This window comes from Panthera onca, chromosome D4 (genome assembly GCF_046562875.1).
Source record: "Panthera onca isolate mPanOnc1 chromosome D4, mPanOnc1 haplotype 2, whole genome shotgun sequence".
In the NCBI taxonomy this organism is placed as follows: Eukaryota; Metazoa; Chordata; class Mammalia; order Carnivora; family Felidae; genus Panthera; species Panthera onca.
Genome location: NC_138351.1, coordinates 62703292 through 62723251, shown reverse-complemented (window position 1 = coordinate 62723251; position 19960 = coordinate 62703292). Strand labels below are relative to the sequence as shown.

At 42.3% G+C, this 19960-nt stretch overlaps 1 protein-coding gene across 3 annotated transcripts in view; it reads right to left on the bottom strand.

Annotated features, from left to right (window-relative positions):
- Nucleotides 1-3861: 3861 nt before the first annotated feature.
- The window catches only part of NR4A3 (nuclear receptor subfamily 4 group A member 3), a 38504-nt gene continuing 22405 nt past the window's right edge, over nt 3862-19960 (bottom strand). For all 3 annotated transcript variants that reach the window (XM_060609195.3, XM_060609196.3, XM_060609197.3), the window contains 2 exons: nt 18670-18848; nt 3862-5550 (listed from right to left, as the gene is read on the bottom strand). In XM_060609195.3, the coding sequence (XP_060465178.3) occupies nt 5303-5550; nt 18670-18848 (427 nt within the window). In that variant the 3' untranslated portion in view covers nt 3862-5302. The remainder of the gene's footprint in view (nt 5551-18669; nt 18849-19960) is intronic.

The window sequence follows — 19960 nt, the reverse complement described above, 5'->3', positions numbered from 1 at the left end:
TCCCAGCTCTTTCCCCATTTTCAGACTGGCGTAACAGTCTGATAATGAGATCACATATGAAAGCATTTACCAGAGTGTCTGGCACACACAATAGATGCCTAATAAATATTAGATCTCTCTTCTCTTCCCCTCAAATCAAATGCCCTTAGAGGCCCAGCATGAGAGACGGCCAGAATCACAGCAGGTAATCAGAGAAGGATCCATTGATCCTTGGGGTCACTGATGGAACAATGAGATGGGCAGAGACAAAGAAAAAATAACACAAGAATGACACTGCACTTGCAACACTATCAAAACAGAACACACAAACAAAAGATATTATCTGTGTTAGCGTCACAGTGCAACTCAGAGACAGCCCCAAGGAAGAATTTTCTGAAAGATTTTTTGAAGAATTTTGTTCATGGTGAAGGGTGTCAGATAATAGAAGGTGCAAAAACCCTCTTTGAAATTTGATGGGATTTTCAACCCCTTGGGCAAAGTATGGAATTTTTCAAAGAAAAAGTATTTGGACAAGATGATGGACCATTTAATGTTCTTAGATTTTAGTCCTTTCCATTTCAAGCCTGGTCTTAGAGCAAAGGTTTACAAACAGCTTGCTCATGAAATGACCTCAGGTGCCTTCTGAGAGAGAAATGGGGAAGGCCTGAAATCAGTGCCTGAGGCAAAAAAAAATCACTTATAATCAAGATTATCCTTGCAAAGCACTTATATTATACTAAGCTCAACCATCAACAGTTAGCCAAGAGAATTGAAAGCAGGTCCCGAAAAGTTATTTTTACACCATGTTCGTAGCAGTGTTATTCACAATAGCCAAAAGGAAGAAGCAACCCAAAAGTCCATGGACACATGGATGGATAAACAAAATGTGGTATGTACATACATTGCTATATTACTCAGCCTTAAAAAGGAAGAAAATTCTGACATATACTATAATATGGATGAATCTTGAGGACATTAGACTAAGTGAAATAAACCAGACACAAAAGGACAAATACTGTATGATTTCACTCACATGCGGTTCCTATAGTAGTCAAATTCATAGAGACAGAAAGAATGGTGGTTACCAGGGCTGCAGAAGGAGTGAATGGGGAGCTATTGTTTAAGGGGTATAGAGTTTCAGTTTTGTAAGATGAAAAGAGCTCTGGAGATTGGTTAAATAACAGTGTGAATGTCCTTAACATCCCTGAACTGTGCACTTTAAAATGGTTAAGAATGTAAGTTTTATGTGTAGTTCACCCCAGTTAAGAAAAGTCAGCAATTAGCTTCTTGTGTTGTCTTTGTGGATTTAACTTGTGGAAATTTCAACTACAAGCACATCCCCCTTATTTAGCCCTGGATTTCCCACCTCCCTTCCCATTCAAACCGGACTTTTGCCTCTGGAGTCCCCAGAGAAGAAGATGAACTCTTTTTCCCCTGTGGCTGAGCACCTATATTTAAAGTCATATGCAAGATGGAGCTCTACCAACTCTCTCATTCTTTTCTTAGTAATCATACTGTATAGTTGAAGAAATGAAGGTACTGAAGGTACTTCTTAGAAGCAGGAAGAAGGGTTTGGCCCTGGGCTAAACATGGCACTTAGATGTCACGGAAAATACTCTGTGCATGAACTGATTTAGTAGACTGGGAGAGCTCTATATTTCTTTTTTTGAGCCATCAATGCCCACAAAAAATATATATTTGCACTAACTCAGAATATATGATGTTTGGGGCAGAGATGAATGAAAGTTGCATTGGAAATGCCCACAGTGAGGGGTTTCTAGGCAATATAGCAGTAATGACGTCAGCAAAAAGGCAGAGAGTTCTGATCAACCCTGGAGAACTCTAATCCTGATTGTTATAAATTCTGGTTCACAAACAATTAGTATCCATCATCTTGATAGAGAAATAAATCCTTTATACCCCTAAAGAATACTTTTAGGCAATAAATTATTAGCTCCATTTAATATACACACAGTTATATATAGTTGAAAGAAAATAGCACAATACAAAAATTGTGCATGTTTGTATCTCCTCAAAGCACACAGCAGTGCTTTGCCCACAGGAAGCAGTCAATAAATGGTTATTGAATTCAGAATGTCCTTCCCAATCAGTGAGGTTTAATATATTTCCAATTCAGAATGCCTATTAATTTTTCAGCATTAGTAAGCCTTTTAAAAAAATCTATTTTGGGATGTGTTTAAGAGTTCACAGCAAATACTATTCTAAAAATGATTAAGAGAATACTGTTCAATGAAGCATGCTTATTCAACACACCGGTAGCCATTGATAAAATGTAGTTTAATCATTTAAATTTACATTGTTAATGTACAAGAGCATTTCTTTCAAACCACAGGTTAACACACACTAAAGAGCAATGCTGTTAGAAGAGCAGAGAAACTTTGGAAAACTCTGCTGTCTGAAATGAAAGGCAAGGCACTCTCCATTAACAGCTGGTGGATTCCTGATTTCTGCCCACAGAAGGCGTGTTCACACTGAGAGAGCTCTCCCACAAGGAAGAATCACCTGCTTTAATTCTTGCTGTCCTCTTCTGAGCTAGTTTGGTCATCCACTCTGTATGAACTTGTGTGTCAACATCAAGACAAAAAAAGGGAGTTGAATTGATGGATTATGTGGGAAGCTCTCATAGTTATTACAACTATGGAAGACGGAAGAACACTGGCTATAACCATTATTTTCAGCACTAGCGTCTAGACCTATAACTAAAAACCTTCATTCATTTCAACCAATCAATATTACGGCTAAAAAGTCTTTTCCTTAAATCTGATGGGTGTAAAAATAAAAAGTAACAGCATTTCTCCAGGGCTCTGGTTTTTCTGTTTGTTTTGTTTTTCTCCTATGGATATGACAAAAAACAAGGATTAACTTTCCAATACCAATGGTGCACAAAAGGGTTATGTATGCACAGCATTTCTAATTTATTCAAATTCAATTTGAATTTGATCTGAAGCTACCTTGTATGAAATGTTAGCTTTCCTGATATTTAATAATGTTTATTATGTTTGCATATAAGCTCAAAAAATTAATGCAAAAGTACTACTTTCCTCATGGTCATCAGGTAAAATGTAAATGGTCGTGGTTATTTTTAAAAGCCTATTTTCCTATAGATGTAGTAAGTTGAGTAAAAACACTATGGAAAAGAGAACCAGGTCCTAGTCTTGGTTCTGGTCCAACCAGCCTGTTGGATCTTGGGTAATCTTTACTCTTCGCTGGGCCCCCGTTTTCTCCTGTATGAGTTTCAGAGGGGTGGGGGACCAGTCAACAAGTCAGGCCCCTGCCAAGTCTAATATTCCAAGATCCTAACATTGCAGACCCCACCACCTGGGTATAAAAATAATAATCTTTTATAAAAGCTCACACAAACATAATACATGATCAAATATCAGAATGACTGTTGGAAAAAAAAAACCATATATGCTTTGCTATCTGGGTTATCCTTTGCAGCAATTAGGCAATTCATTTGGCATTTGTTTGATTGTATAATTTAATGACAATATAAACAGCATAGTTCTGTTCTTTCTTCTTTAAAAAGACTAAAGCAAAATGATTTAAAGCTAACAAAAACTACTGTGACATCAGTTTGACATTCAAAGTTTGTTTCTTAGCAAAATGGCCAAAGATATTTTGACTTGATACAGAGTATATAATATAAAGACTTTTCGACCTAAAAATCTTCAAACATTATTCGAATTTAGCAAAACATAAGCAAAATTTTAATATCAAAGTGCTAAACAGTACTGCCTTAAAAGTCACTGCAAATGAACCATAAAATAACTGCATGGGAAGTAACATTTATTGTACAAATGGTTAATAAAAAGACACATTATAAATATATATATGTAACCTGCTATATTTATATATATATTTGTTTATTTAATTTCTAATAGGTGTATCCAAGTCGCTGTGAACACCCCATTTAAGTACTCTAACTCAGTTTCCAGGAGCTGGTGGTCTTGCAATAAATACAGGCAAAGCTATTACAATATAACGTGCATACAAATGTTTATACAAATAAGGACACTATGCAACAAATTATCTCATAGTAATATGGCATTGACAGTATAAACATACAAAAGGGAGTACGAACACGGAATGTTGAAACGCAGCCCACTAATCCTGTCTAGTAGTCACATTCATACTATAATTTTTTTTAAAATAAGACTCGCTTGCTCTCCAAAATTGTCTCTGTAACCAGTAACAAAAATTAAATTATATATGTTTAAAAAATCTTATTACCTCTGATGTTTACCCTGTATGATCAGTTCCTACTTATTTGTATGTTCTTATTTACGGATCAGACATGTGAGACTCACTGAATGCTCCTGGGGCTTCTGAACGAATGTGTCAGCTAGTTGCTATCAACTGGAACAAGTTTAGGGAACTCTGTGTGGGTTGATAGAGCACAACCAACTCAGTTGTATGCAATCCATTTTATAATCTGAGCCCCCTTTGGGACAGCTGGACAGTTAGGGCAGAGATCTGGATCCATTAAGAATCGCCTAAAATCTTGGACGGACCATACCTCAGAAGGGTTCTATAGGGCAGGTGGACAAAGCCTCTGCTAGGAAAATTAACATGTGTCACTTGCCAGCATGACTGCTTCCTTTTTATTTCCATATAAAATAAAGGAGAGTTAATAAACAAGACTTAGTAAGACAGCACTTTAAAAATTGCACTTGTATATGGAAGCGAACTGCCATTATTGTTTTGCTATGTCTGATTTATAGGTAATCCTCATCTTTCACCATTTGTTAAAATAAAATAAAGGAAGAAAGAAAGTAAGAAGAGAGAATTTCTGCCTTGTTTGCACCACATACATACCCTTGACACAGGAAGTGTATTCTAAAGATCAACCTCAAGACACATCCTACTCTGGCGAACAACCATCGGCTGTTCTTGTTTTTAAATACAAAGCAACTATAATTGTATTCCCCAGAAAGAGTTTTAAAACAGTTATATTATCCTTTTTTTTTTTTTTCCTGCTGGGATAGCATCGTCCAAAAGTGCTTTGTTAGCAATTTCTTAGAAAACCCTCATGAACTATACCCTCCCCTCCCGCACCAACCCCAAAGCCTAAATATAAAACACAACCCCAACACAATACTCTGCAAGTTTTCTGGCTTTAGGTTGTAAGGAAAAGTGCCAGAAAAAAAAAAAAAAAAAGTCTTTTCTACAGGAGCTGCTTTTTTTTTTTTTCTCTTAAGCAAGGACAGAAAATGGTAGGTGTCCAGACCCAAATCCTCTGCTGCTTAGCAAGTCGGAGGCACTAGCCAATGAGGAGGCTCCCCCCTCAGGCTGCTCCTGTTCAGAAAGGCAGGGTGTCCAGGAAGAGCTTGTCGATGATGGAAGGTGGAGACACCAAGTCTTCCAGCTTCAGGTAGAAGATGCGCTGGAGGCCCAGGGTACAGATCTTTCTCAGTTCTACCAGAGCGCCCAGGACCTTGGGCTCGCTGGGCTCCACAGCCTGTCCCTTACTCTGGTGGTCTTTCAAGCTGCTTGTGATCTTGTTGCATAGCTCCTCTACTCTCTTTGGTTCTTTTAACCCATGTCGTTCTGCAGAGCAATGGAAAAGGGGCAAGTTTGGAAGGCAGTTACATCTTTTATTTAAAAAAAAAAAATCTTTTTAAAGTTTGTTTGTCTACAGAGAACACGCACGAGCAGCGGAGGACCAGAAAGAATCCCAAGCAGGCTCCGTAGCCCAGTGTGGGGCTCAAACTCACGAACCGAACTGTGAGATCACGGCCTAAGCCGAAGTCGAGGGTCGGACACTTAACTGACTGAGCCGCCCAGGCGCCCCAGGAGGCAGTCACATCTTAAGAGGCTTTGAATCCCTAATGGAAGCCCACGTCTTGTTCCTGCAGTTGGGATGGCATGTTACAATGCAAGCGCCTCCCTCTTGGAGGGAACTCGTGGCCTTTGGACTCCAATGGCACCAGGGTTTGCATCCTAGTCCTGCCACTTCTTCACTGTGTGCCCCTGAGTTAGCCTCTTGATTTTTAAGCCCCAGTGTCCTTATGAGATGAAGATAATAATCGTCCCTAATTTCGGGTTTCTGGGAGGACCCACTTAGGTGAAGCACACAGTTCCTGGCACATAGTCACACTGAGTGAACGACAGAGTGGTTATTATTTTGCATACATACGAAAGCCTTGTCAGGAAGCAACTCTTTAGAGTGACAAAGAAACACGTCCAGACAAATGAATTAATGTTCTCATCTTGACAGATGGGGAAAGGGGCTCGGTCAGTTCCATTTGCTAATGCAAGGGCTACCCCCCAAGACCCAGCATAAAGCACATTCTTCATGTTTTCATGCACATGCTTTCATGCTAACCAGCACTGAGAAGAATCCAGCTTTTCTTTTCTTTGTTTTTTTTGCACCCCCCCCCCCCCCTTGAAACACCTATTGACCTACACCAGGCACTCTGTACAAAATACACATGTCTTCCTGCTGTGGAGATGGAAAAGTCAAAGAGAAGGGAAAAGGCCCAGAAACAGGCACTGTGGCATTCTACAATGTAGCAATACATGAACACCAGTATCTCATATTTTATAAAACAATACATAAAATGATCCCCATGTTGAATATTATGATCCCCTAATTTATTTTAAGGTTAAGTGATAAACCTTAACTGCTAAACTGATCTGAACTCAGTTTTCTGAGGCAGATTTTGTCCTCTTGCCCCAGAACAATGTTGCATCTCTAATCAGAAAGGAGCCTGCCATCCAGTACAAATCACTTTTTTCTCCCTCAGCATTTAGATACCAGAGCCTCTTTCCTGAGAGAAGGGCTTGGCCCCAGTTATCTCAGTCAGGGCTTGTATCTCTAAGTATATTTACATGTAAAACAATAATTCTTGTGAGATGGAAGGCATCCTTCCAATGGGAAATCAGGCAACACTGTCTAATTTTTCCTAGGTTTATTTTTTCAGTTGGGGATATAGTTCCAGTATAATTAAGGTATAGCATTATATTAGTTTCAGGTGTACAGAAATGTTCAGTGATTCAACATTTCTACACATTCCTCAATGCTCAGAAGATAAGAAGTTACTCTTAATCCTCAGTTGGGGATATTTTTGTTGGGGAAATTATTTCCTTAAAACAAAAGCCAATCAGCAAAAAGAAGCAATGTCCAGCAATGTTTTCTTCTCTTGCTCTAAATCAAAGGAGGCCCAGGGGCCAGAAGATCTGCATTCTTCCTTAGGTTGGCCTTAGGTTGGCTAGTTGTGTACAACTTGGGTGAGCTCCTCTCTCTCCAAGGCTTATCTTAAAAGGAGGAGGTTGAATTTAATGACCTCTCAGGTCCCTTCCAGCCTGATGGTTGTAATTATATTAAAGTACAACCATGAAAATTGCTGGTTGGCATCTCAGTTGGATTGTGACTTGTAGGCATCTCATCTCAGTGCATCATAATATAGAGAAAAGGGCACTGGGCGTGCAGTCAGACAGATCTGGATTCTGGTTTTGGTTTTGTTACTTACTAGCCATGTGACCTAATCTCTTTGAAGCTCAATGTCCTTCTAGGAGAATGGGGATTACAGGGTGGTAGACACACAAGTCTTGATTCTATCCTTCATTCCTTTCTGTGTGTCTTTTTTTTTAAGATTTTTATTTTTACTGAAAAAATTTTTTAAATTATTATTTTGGAGACGAAGAGTGTGTGTGTGTGCATGCAAATGGGGGAGAGGGGCAGAGGGAGAGAGAGAATCAATCACACTTGATGCTCAGTGCTCCACACTCAGCACTGGGATCCCACAACCCTGGGATCATGACCTGAGCCAAAATCAAGAGTCGGACGCTCTTGACTAAGCCACCCAGGTGCCTCTATGATTTCACTTTTAAAGAATCTCTACACCTAATGCAGGGCTGGAACTCAACCCGGAGATCAAGAGTTGCACATTCTACCTGCTGAGCCAGCCAGGCTCCCCCTTTTCCGTGTGTCTTAAATATTACACAGTAAATTAAAAGAAGAAGTGCCATTATAATAAAACCTACTTCCGTGGGTCATTGTGAGGCTTAACTGAGATGATGAAACCCGAAAGTGCTCTGCCAACTGCAGGGTGCTCCATGCGTGGTACCGTCAGCACCTACGATGCTGCGTGACATGTGGCAAGTGGTTGGCAACCACAGGGTCAGACAAAAGGCAGTAAAGTTCCCTACTTCTCAAGGTTTGCAGTGCATGATTGCAAACTGTTAGCGAATCAGCCCAGGTGCAAACCTGTCCTCTACTTTTATCTTTACTACATACACATAGTCCCTTTGCTTAGTCTCAAAAGATGCACCCGGGAGTGAACTTGAAGAGAAACTCTTCCTGCAATGGTGTTCTGCCTAAAGTTTTATTTTCCCTCCAAAAGTGAAAAGGCAAGCTGCAAGATTGGCAATAAACTTCAAAAGCTATAAGGTGTGCATAGCCTCTGACCAAGTAATCCCACTCTTGGGAATTTATCTGAAGGAAAAATTCAGAAGAATGAAACTGTATGCATGAAGACGTTTGGGGTAGCAGTATCTATTAAAAAAAAAAAACTGGAAAAAGATAAGGGGTAGAAGAATAGGGAAATTGTTAAGTAAAAAAAATGGTATATGCACGTAATGGGAGATTCTGTAGACACCAGAAAGGACAAATATGAAGATTATGAAGCAACGTGGACAAATACAGAATATCACACTAAAGAAAAAATAGAATATAAAATGGTATCTAAGCTGCAATGACATCTAAGTGGAAGTTATTTCTGCATATAGAGAAGGGTGAAAGGAAACAAAATAGTGAGAATATTTATGAGATTATCAGATAACTCCTTTCCTTTCTTTTAAAATTTCCAAGTTAGTGGCATTTACGTTTGAAACAGTGTTAACACAGAACAATCTGCGATTTGGTGGCTCTAGTGGCTGTAACATGATCAAACAGTCATCGTGCTGATAGTAAATTCTATCAATACTGAGCTATATCAAATTAGGTTCATAACCCAGGGAGGGACACTATTCCCAGAATAAAATACCAATCCGTTGATTTGAACTTCCCCTTCCTTTCAGTGCCCCATGTCTTGAATTATATTCAAGATCCCATATTCATTTTTAGGATAAAGGAATGGAGCAAGGTGTTGGCTGGATTTTGGGAGGGGGTTGATTATGGAACCTTATAACCAGACTTTCTTATGGCCAAACTCACAGAAGGAGCCTCAGAGTTTTCCCTGCTCTCCAACCAGTTGTGGCTGCTCAATAACTATGGCAACCATTATTTATTCAGTGAACTCAAGTGGAGATCGATACCTCCCTGCCAGCTGGATCAACCCTAGGCCTGGAATTCCTTGAGGAATTCAGAGACACTCCTGTTAGAAGCCAAAGGCACCTTCTTTGTTGTTTTGAACAGCTACTGGATTTGTGGCTTCTTTACTTTTTCAAAAGGGCTGAGATAAAATTCGGTCTCCATGCAAACTACTGCCAGCAGCAAGCAAATTTTCAAATCACTAGGGAGTCACTAGGTGTCTGTGACCTTCCTGGTAATCTGAAATTCCTTAAAACCCCAATAACTGACATTTTAGTTTAAGGGACCTTCTTTCTTTTTGCAGCTTGGTAAACATGGCTGCAGCGCTAATAAACAGAGACTTCAATCCGGGGGGAGACTGGACATTTGGACTTCCCCCTTCCTAGAGAATCACATGCATCTTAGTGTAGGATCTTTGTCCCCATTAAACAAAACAGGGTCTTCAGCACTTCTTGCTTTTTGATCTACATCATTTTTATCCAATACTCCAGTATTTTAACTCACCTTTATGCATTCAAAGCTTTAAACTGCATCTTACAGAAATGGTTAACTAATAGATTTACATGTTACAGTCATAGTACATATGAGTTGGAAAGGATTTGAATCATTTAGATCACACTCCCACCTAAGACAAGAATCCCCACCACAAGAGATCACAAAGAGAGTGCCCAGAACCAGCTGGGTAATAAAACTAAACTTAGTAGCACTTTATATTATCCTCTTTTACTTAGATTATTTTATCACACCTCTCAGCATCCTTGTGAATCAGGCAGGACAAAGATGATCTTTATTTCATAGTTAAGAAGGCTGAGGCTCAGAGAGTTTCATGACTTACTTACAGTCAAAACTAGCAAATGGCTAATTTCTTTTGTTCCAAGTCCAGATGTGTTTCTACTATACCAGGATGCTTTGAACATCATATTAGAATGTTCTTCCTCATCCTGAGGTGAGCTCAGCCCCCCTGAAACTCCTTCCTACTTTCTGTGTACCTAATGAACTAATTAATGAATTACGTCTTTCAACAAATACGTATTAGGTGCTTATTCCGTGCCTAGCAATGTTATAGCCATTGGGGTAGAGCAGTGACTAAAACAGACAGACAACAGATCATATACTCCTGACCTGTGTGGTATTAGTATCTAAAGAAACTGTTGGATTCCCATGCAATTTTAGCTGCCCATGCCATAGACATCTCTGCAGAGAGAGGAAACAGAGGCAATTGGAAGAGGAGAGAGAGGAGGGAGAGGGGAAAGTGAAGGAATGGGAGAGAGGGAAGGGGGAGAGAGAAAGGGAGAGATTGACAGAAATGATAGAGGTATTTAGGTCTGTGCTCATGTTTTCCCCTTTTAGCCTAGTTAAGACCTATTCATCCTTTATTTCTTAAGCAGCCTCCATGCTCAGCGTGGAGTCCAATGTGAGACTCCAGAGGTGGATGCTTACCTGACTGAGCCATCCATCTTTTAGATTGCAGATCAAATATTTCTTCAAGGGAACATTCCTTTTTACTCCCAGTTTAGACCATGTTCTCCTATGGCATTCTACTTTTCCCCTTTGAAGGATATGACAGGTTGAAATCAGACATTGGTCTGACTCTTGCCTGCCTCCTCCATTAAATATAATCTCCATGGAGGCATGGACTGTGTTTGCTCACCATTATACCTACAGCACCAAGCTTACTACTTAGGAGACACCCAATAAATGTCTGTTGAATGAATACGTGCATGGAGGAACCATGATCTGTAAAATACGATTCACTGAATACTAAACATGTAGGTTGCTCAGAATAAATATACAAGTAGGGCATAAGCAGCACCCAATGGTAAAGAACTTCACAACTCTAAAACCTCTTGTATTAGAAGCTTAAGAGCCAGATTTCCTGGATGTACCATCTACCACTCATGAGCCTGATGACTGTTGACCCATCAGTAAAATATGGCTAATAATGGTACCTGCCTCGTGGGTTGTGGTGAGAAGTAAATGAATTGATACATGTGAAGTATTTGGGCCGATGCCAGCATACAGTAAGTAACAAATATTAGCAAGTATCCCCTATGTCTAAGACTCAACTCATTAATGTCCCTTCAAATCAGGCACTGCTCTGAGTTTGCCTTTTACTGATTTCACAGTCCTCCCCATCACTCCCATAACCATCTCTAATGATTGCTTCCCCCCAGCCGTCCTAGTTAATCCATCGAAGAACTTAGGTTATTATCTCTGTGATGGTCCTCTCATCTAGCTCCTCCTCTCCAGCTTGCAGCCTCTGGGCTAGGTCTTCCCTATCTGTCACCTTCATCATTTCAATAGCTCCTGGCTGGTCCCTCTGCTTCCCATCTCTGCTGTAATCCATCCCAGGTCCTTCCAAATCTCCTTACTAAACAAACAAAAGAGCACATGTAAAACCCTTGGCACGGTGCCTGGCACTGGGTATTTTAAAACGATGGCTATTCTTAATTTCACGGAATCCCAATTACCAATAGATTTCATTGTCCCTTGCTACACAGTGTGGTCCCTCCTCCAGCAGCATCAACATCAAAATGCAGAATCTTGGGCCTTACCCCGGACCTCCGTAATCAGAACGTGCAGTTTAACAAGATGCTTAGTGATTTCATGCACGTGAAAGTTAGGGAAACTCTGCTCTAGTCAATTCTGGTCCCCATGAGATGCCTGGGCCAGTCTGCAACCAGTGGTTGTCTAGCCTCTGTTTGTAAACCTAACTCCCCAGTGCTGCTTGCTCCTGGATCAAGCTTTTCTTATACTGAGCTGAATTTTACAGGGCCCAGTTCTGCCTCTTGGACCCATACAAAAAAGAAATTCTCTTCCTCATGTCAAGCAGCAGGGTATGAGGACAGGGGATGAGGACACCCAATAAGGAAAAGCAAATCCTTCTTTTTTTGAGCAGGTCTCAGGGCACAGGCCAGCATGGAGACCACAGTGAGATAGTTCCAGCTGAAGGGGAAAACGAACCCCAACAAACAAACAGGACCTTCCTGCTCTGAGCTCCCCTTCTTTCTTGGGGAAGTCATCTCACTGCTACCTCTTATTGCATACGTAACATCCTTCACTGCTGGGCGGTCCCCAGAGACACCGAGCCCACACTGATCAGGAAGCCACAGGTTGGTCAGTAGTCTGTGCTGAGGCTGTAATAGTGCTTTCCACTCTGCCTGTCTTTGGTTTATTAGGGTATGTGTCTGTCTCCCTAACGACACCACAAACTCTTTGAGGAGGAGGGATTTGTGTGGCTGGCGCAGAGCAGATGCTCAATAAATAATACTGAATTAATCTGAATTGAAATAAGGTAGTCCTCAGGAATTCAGACTATTTTCTAATAACAAAGTAGTAGGCTAAAAATAATTAATTTTCCTAATTTGGGAGACTTTCTGAAATTCACAATTAACCCATTCATTTAACCAATATTTGCCATGTGCCAGACGCCTTTAAATGCCAAAGTAATTATAAAGATGAGTAAGACTCTCCCTGCCCTTAAAGAAACCCACAGTCTATTTAGAAAAGAAGAGACACAAATAAGTTACTTAATATAATGTGTATATGCAATTATAGGGATGCAGGAAATTGTTCTGGATTCTCAGGAGAATAGCTAGCTCTTCCTGGAGGTAAGAAAATAACACTTAGGATAATAATAATGAAGGTTTGGCTAGTATTTTTTTCTCTGCAAAGTACACATTAGCTCACTTAATCTTTATAGGAAACCTGCAAGTAGACATTATCTCTGTGAAAAATGAGAAAACTGAGATTCAGAGAGGGTAAGCAACTTAGCCCAAGACTGCCCAGCTAGGAAGTAGCAGAGTGAAGACTTGAACTCAGATCTCCCATCTCCAAATCTTGAGACAAGCCCCACCCCTTTTTAAAAAAAGGATATTGCCTTGCCAAATTGTACACTTAGTTTTCTTTGCAATGCAGCTGATGGCCATATACGATATAAACACAGGGTAACCAGGTAACCACTTAGAATGAGCTCTGGGAAGACAGGTGGTGGAGGGTGTGGCAGGATCAGCCACCTGCCCGGTCCTCCTATGACACTGTTTCGTTGCTTTCTGCCCCTGCTTCAGCCTTCCTTTCTGCTCCTCAATCTTAGAGTTCATGTTCCAACAAGACCAGGAGAAAGATTATAAGGCATAAGAGAAAAAAGTCATTTTCTCACTTGACAGAAGACCTGAGAGGGAAAAGAAAGCTATGGAGAACATCCTTTCGTTGAAGTGATTAGCAAGACGGCATTTGGGCACTCAAGATTCTCTCCACCATCTGGTCCAAAATGGCCTTTCCGATCTTTTCCGCCTTTTCATTATGTGGGAAATGCATTGTACTCTGAGGCTAGATCATAATCCCAGGCCATAAGATAAATATCACATGGAATCAATCTTTTCCCTGAAAATCTTCTAAATTTCCCTACAGTGCAGCTCTCACCACTAGAAGTAGAGAGCCCAGGGCCCACACTGTGTTCATGTCTTCTCCCTCCTGCTCACTCCAGGATACATAGTCATTGAGTATAATAGACTGCACTCCTTTGGTTCTTCTTTCTACTGAGATTACAGGTGCGATTTAACACATGTGATGCAGTGCCACTGTGTTTGCTCTACCCCAGAGGTGCTCAAGTGTTCCATGCCAAGCCCTTGCGATACTGTTCCCTTGGTCTGGAATGTCCTTCTTCTCTATCTTCCCATGGCTACATGCTACCCCCTTGGGAAGTCATTCATGACCAGCACTTCAACCTTTCTCTGCCCTAAAAGAGTGAGCAGTAGTCTGGCCTTACCCTGCACTGAAGCTGTCCATTTTAAGGACCTGGGCACTAACCACTGCACATCAAGTTCATGACATGAAAATCACATAGGACTTCCTAGTAGGCTATCCATGGCTTATCTTTGCATCCCAAGAAACTGACACCAGGCCTGGCACATAGTAGGACCTCAATATTTATTTAATGAATGGATACTTATAAAAATGGTGATTCCACACTAACTTTATGTTTGGGGAGCTTCTTATTTATTAAATATAATTAACCATAACTAGACATCCCCTCACGGATACCCCATCAGAAGCAAAGCCTGTAGGTTGTTCCCATGTCAGGGATGGGGCACCGGTTAAACAGGGCGGTTAGGGCAGAAAAACTGGGGACTTAAAAACGTTTGACAACCACAACTGTGGGGAATGAGAGCGATCTGAAAGAAACCATTTCCTGCCCCACCTCCCCACCTAGTTTATCACAAGGGGGCCTAGAGAGAGGTGGAAGAAGCAGAAAAAAGAATTAGAAAAGAAAAGCCACGTTTGTGCAAACTTCTAATACTGCACGGATTCTTAATAATTTTCCTGGAAAAGAGATTGGTTAAAACTTCTAACATTCTGCTTCCTTTTCAAGAGTTCTTCCCTGTGGTTTAGGGGCAGACAATTATTTTGGGATGAATTTCCTGACGCCAATAGTCCAACTGGTATTCCACAAACACCCTGTACGATCAGTGGGGCTTATTCAGAAGTGAGGATTTCACGGGAGCCCATATTCAAATGGAAATTAATATCCGCAACAACGCACACTGCTGCTTTCCAGGCACCGCCTTTTCTGCCATTTCCTGACGCTTTCACACATTTCAAACACTCTCCCAACCAGCAAGTCACAAAGTATTGCAAGGTCCAGAAATGAGGCAAGAGGGGCTAACTTTTCTTGTGGGTTATACCCGCAGCACCTGTAACAACTCTGCACAGGTGGGCGGGACTGAGGGCAGTATCCCATAAAGGACGTGGCCCCGCTGTGCCCAAGTGCTTGGTAAGTGCAACCTCATTTCTTCAATACCAGTGTCATCCTTTGGGCCTCTCAAGCATCCAAGGATGCTTGAGATAGTCACCAAACTTAATACCTCCTAAAGCCACCACCCACTTCCTCATGCCACAGAGTTTCATTTTCGACTACCTAGGGCTTCCAAGGGGAAGGGGCAGGCGTGTGCCTAATATTGGGGGCTCCCTGTCACCATCACTCCAGGATGGAATGTGGGTGGATGCAGTGCCTATTCTGAATCCGGTCTGGTTCCATCACAAAGCTACTTTCCTGTAATCCATACTGCTGCCTCATGGAAGAGTTGTTGTCATCCCCACTTCACAGACGGGAAGACTGAAGTTCAGAGAAAGGAAACGTGTTACTGAATAACACACGCTTGTTAAATGCAAGACCCCACATGCAAACCTGGGGGTGCCAGATCCCATCGTCATGCTGTGTCTGCTGTGCCAAACTGCCTCCTCCCCGAGCACATCCCCACAGAAAGGGCAGCGGGCTGAGCGGCTATAGCCGCAGGACACACAGTGGACTGGACGCAGAGACAGCACTAGCAGCACCTTCTCCCAATTCCTTCTCTGCATTCGCTACACTGAGCTGCCCAGTATCTCCAGGCGGGGACTGTCTGGCACCCACATGTCCTGGCCTCAGAGTCATCTATTAATTTCTACTTAAAGAGTAAACCAACAACAACAAAAGGTGTAAGCCTCAGTGGCTCTCCTCTTAAACCACAGCTCCTGTACCTGAACTGGCCTCTTCCCTCTCATTTGTGCTCAAAGCCAACTGTCAGGGTAGTTCTTTGTAAATGTTTGCTTATTAATATTATTATTATTATTATCATTATTTTGAGAGAAAGAGAGAGAGCGAGCACCAGTGAGGTAGGAGCAGAGAGAGAGGGAAAGAGAGAGAGAATCCCAAGCAGGCTCCACACTGTCAGTGCAGAGCCCGACGTAGGGCTTGATCCCACAAACCATGAGACCATGACCTGAGCCGACACCAAGAGTGGGATGCTTAGCCGACTCAGCTACCCAGGTAGCTCTTTCTAAATCGCAAGCCTGGCTATGATTCTCCCTTGGTCAAAATCTTCCATGGGTCCCCATTGTCCTCCAAATAAACTCTGACCTCCTCACTGATGTCAGGGGCTCTTCTTGCCTTGCTCCACCCTTAGCTCTCATGCCAGCCTCACTGCCCAGCACGCTATTTTTTTTTTTTTTTTTGGTCACTTCCTTCCTGAAACTTATGATAGCCATATTTCCAACGGCTTTAGTGAATTTTTATTTATCTCTAGAATTCTCAGTCCTTCCATTTTACCCTGGAGATATCCTGTGCCTTTATCAAGGACCATCACTGCTTTTAATGTTTATTTATTTTTGAGAGAGAGAGACAGAGCGTGAGTGGGAGAGGGGCAGACAGAGAAGGAGACACAGAATCTGAAGCAGGCTCCAAGCTCTGAACTGTCAGCGCAGAACCCGACACAGGGCTGGAACTCACCAACTGCAAGATCATGACCTGAGCTGAAGTCGGACGCTTAACTGACAGAGCTACCCAGGCACCTTAGGACCATTCATGCTTTTAATAGATTACCTGTTTTGAGAAGACCACTTCCTACCTTCTATCTCTCAGCACTCTGTGCCCACTCCCCCATCCCTACTATGCCACAACACCCTGTACCACATGCATTAGTTTGTGCATTCTGTCTCCTCCAGGGATGTGTGCTATCTCTGAAAACGCACTGACACGCTGCAGAGCACGGAGATCAGTGAACACCTGTTGATTAACTAGACTCAACAGTCATTTCCATAGAGATGTGGCAATGTACTGGTTTTGTTTACTGAAAGCCAAGGCTGGCTCTAGTATTTTTTTTTTTTTAATTAACTAAACTCTGTACTTTCTAGTTTTGAATGTTGAACAGTCCTAGGAAGAGCTGAATGGTTTTGAAATTGAGCTGAAGAACTTAGTTCAAAGGTAGCCTTTGAACCAATTTCACTCCAGTCCTGCTGGGAGCAATAAACTTGTGCCTTGAACATGCTTATTTTCCTCAGGTGCTCCCACAAGCCATTTGAAAGCCCTCTAAATGGAATTCATCCTCTTCAAGATGGCCTTGCTTCTGTTTTTGTTAATGGCTCCCTCAGAAATCTCTGGTAGGTGCCATCAAAAGAAGGACCAAAAACCTGGAGGAAGTGGGGTTCCACTTGGAACACTGAGGGAACAAAGTAGTGTCTGAGTCTTACCGTAGCATGTGCTAATTACTTCTATTTGCCTTCAGATGAAGCATTAATTGCTGAACCAGCCTAGCCTCTTAAGGCACTCAGACGCATCTCACTGTCATTGACAGGAGATGTCACAAGAAGGTGCATGTGAACAACCCACCTGATGCATGAGAAAAATGGGCCCATTTGCACCAAAGGATGGATTTGGTCCTCTGTGAAGCTCATTATGTTCCTAAAACACATGTTTTCTACAGCTAAGAGTGTAGCAAATCTGAACCTTAATTCCTAGTCTGACAGCCTAGCCCATGCTTGGCTCTGATGACAAGGATGGCAGGTGAGCCCCAGGTCTGGCTAGCCTCTTCTGAAGCCTCCAACCTCTGTCACTGGTTCACCAGGCCCCAGTCTGATGAGAAGGATGAGACTGAACAGGACACTTTGGAAGTGGAGGGAGGGGGGCAAAGGGAGCTGGGGCCTGGGGCTCCGAGAGCAGCCACAAGGAGGTGGTATTTCTCTTCTCACTGATGTGCCTTTCTTTTTCTCTCTCACTCTGTCTTGGGAACCTTTCTCTCCCAAAAGACCAAAAGGGAGAGGGACACCTGCGTGGCTTAGTCGACTGAGTGTCCAACTCTTGGTTTTGGCTCAGGTCACGATCTCACGGTTTGTGGGTTTGAGCCCCAGATCAGGGTCCACACTCACGGCTCAGAGCCTGCTTGGGATTCTCTCTCCATCTCTCTCTGCCCCTCCCCAGCTCCCTCTCTCTCTCTCTCTCTCTCTCTCTCTCTCTCTGTCTCTCTCAAATAAATAAATAAAACTTAAAAAAAAAAAAAAGAAAGAAAGGGAGAGGCATCTAGGGGGAAGAAGGCATAACACAGAAATTGAATATGTGTTATGCTTCTGGTTCTCAACCTTTAAAAATTATTGAGTTGAGCCATTTTTTGCTTTTCATAAATATCTATTTTTCTCAGCTCTCCGCCAAAGTTGCTAAATAAAGTTGTAAATAAATAAATAAATAAATAAGGTATGTTTCATATTTTTTGGTTTTACTTTGGGTCACCCACCAAGGACTGGGAGAAAGGGAGACTTGCCCCTTCTGCTCCATAGGAACAGGCTAGTTAAGGTAAACTTCCTTCAAAAACCCCACGTAAAAATAACCCAGAAGCAGTTGGTCCAACGTCAACAGAGCTTCTGTGGAAATTCAGATTTTTCCTGAAGGTTCATGGCAGTAAGTTGCAGATATATGTTTCTTTGTTTAAACAAGGTTAAACTCAGCAGATTTTAGAAAAGTGGCAGTCATTATCCTAATTTGTATGTGTGTGTGTGTGTGTGTGTGTGTGTGTGTGACAGCCAAAGCCAGAACCCCTTAACACAGGAAAGGAGAGGAAGGGGGGCTAGGGACACAGTCACTTTGGTGACCAGCTGGTGCTTACCTGTGATCATGCTCAGTGCTGATAGGCATGCTAAGGCTTGGATATCAAGGTTCAGGCTCTGCAAACTTAAGGAAAAGTCTTTAATGGAGTCGAGCCACTCCCCAAATCCACGAAGGCACTGAAGTCGATGCAGGACAAGTCCGTTGCAGAACACAAACTTATCTTCAGCAGTGTTCGACCTATAAGACAAGGTCATGGCGGGTGGGAGAGAGAGACACATTAAATGGGTGTGTTCAGTCTGTCCAACACCATAACACAAAGGCACCTGAGTAACCACGCGGCAGTGTTCAGAACCCGGCAGCCTATGCTGTGAAACTTGCCCAGATACTCTTGATGCCCGAGACTGTGCTCCTGGGATAAACAACCACCGCCACTTGTCTGTGCGAACTTTCTTGGTGAGCATCAGCCCTGGGAAGCTGGGGTGGAGCACTTGTACTCTTATTATGAGAATCAGTTGCTGTCCCACCCGGGATGGGACACAGAGGAGCAGGCACTCCAGGAGCACGGCAGTGAAGCACTGTGCACCGCCTCTTTCTGTAGTGAACACAAGCCTTTTCCCTTCATGGCTCCTTCCCTTCTTATTCTCAAATGTCAAAAACTGAAAAGACCCGAGACTAGACACTACAATTCCACTCTGCAGACTCTAAGAACACCAAGTCCTTGCAACCGCCAGAAGTCAATCACAAAAATAAAAAGTCACTGAAAGTAAAACAGTCATTTTGCATATCCTTCTCTACTTAAAAAAAAATTTTTTTGACGTTTATTCATTTTTGAGAGACCAAGAGAGAGAGACGGAGTGTGAGTGGGGGAGGGGCAGAGAGAGAGGAGACACAAAATCTGAAGCAGGCTCCAGGCTCTGAGCTGTCAGCACAGAGCCTAATGCAGGGCTCGCAGAGCTCAAACTCACCAACTGCAAGATCATGACCTGAGCTGAAGTCAGATGCTTAACCGACTGAACCACCCAGGTGCCCCGGTGCAGGGCTATTTCTACATCTGCCTGATAGTTTATATTATGTCCATCATCACCTCGTTTGTCTCTCATGACAGGTGCCTTGGAACACCTAGATGTCACCACTTAGCTATGGGGCCTACGCCACTCTTAATCGCTCCTTTTCCTTACCTGTAAAACAGGAATCCCGATTGCTACCTCTTAATATTGTTGTGGGAATGAAATAAAGGATCTGAAAGATTATGCACTGGGCCTGGTACACAAGGGGAACTCAAGGAGCAACAGGTGTAACTAATTCTGAATTCTCTGTGGTCCTTACTTGAATCTTACCTTTCTTTTCAT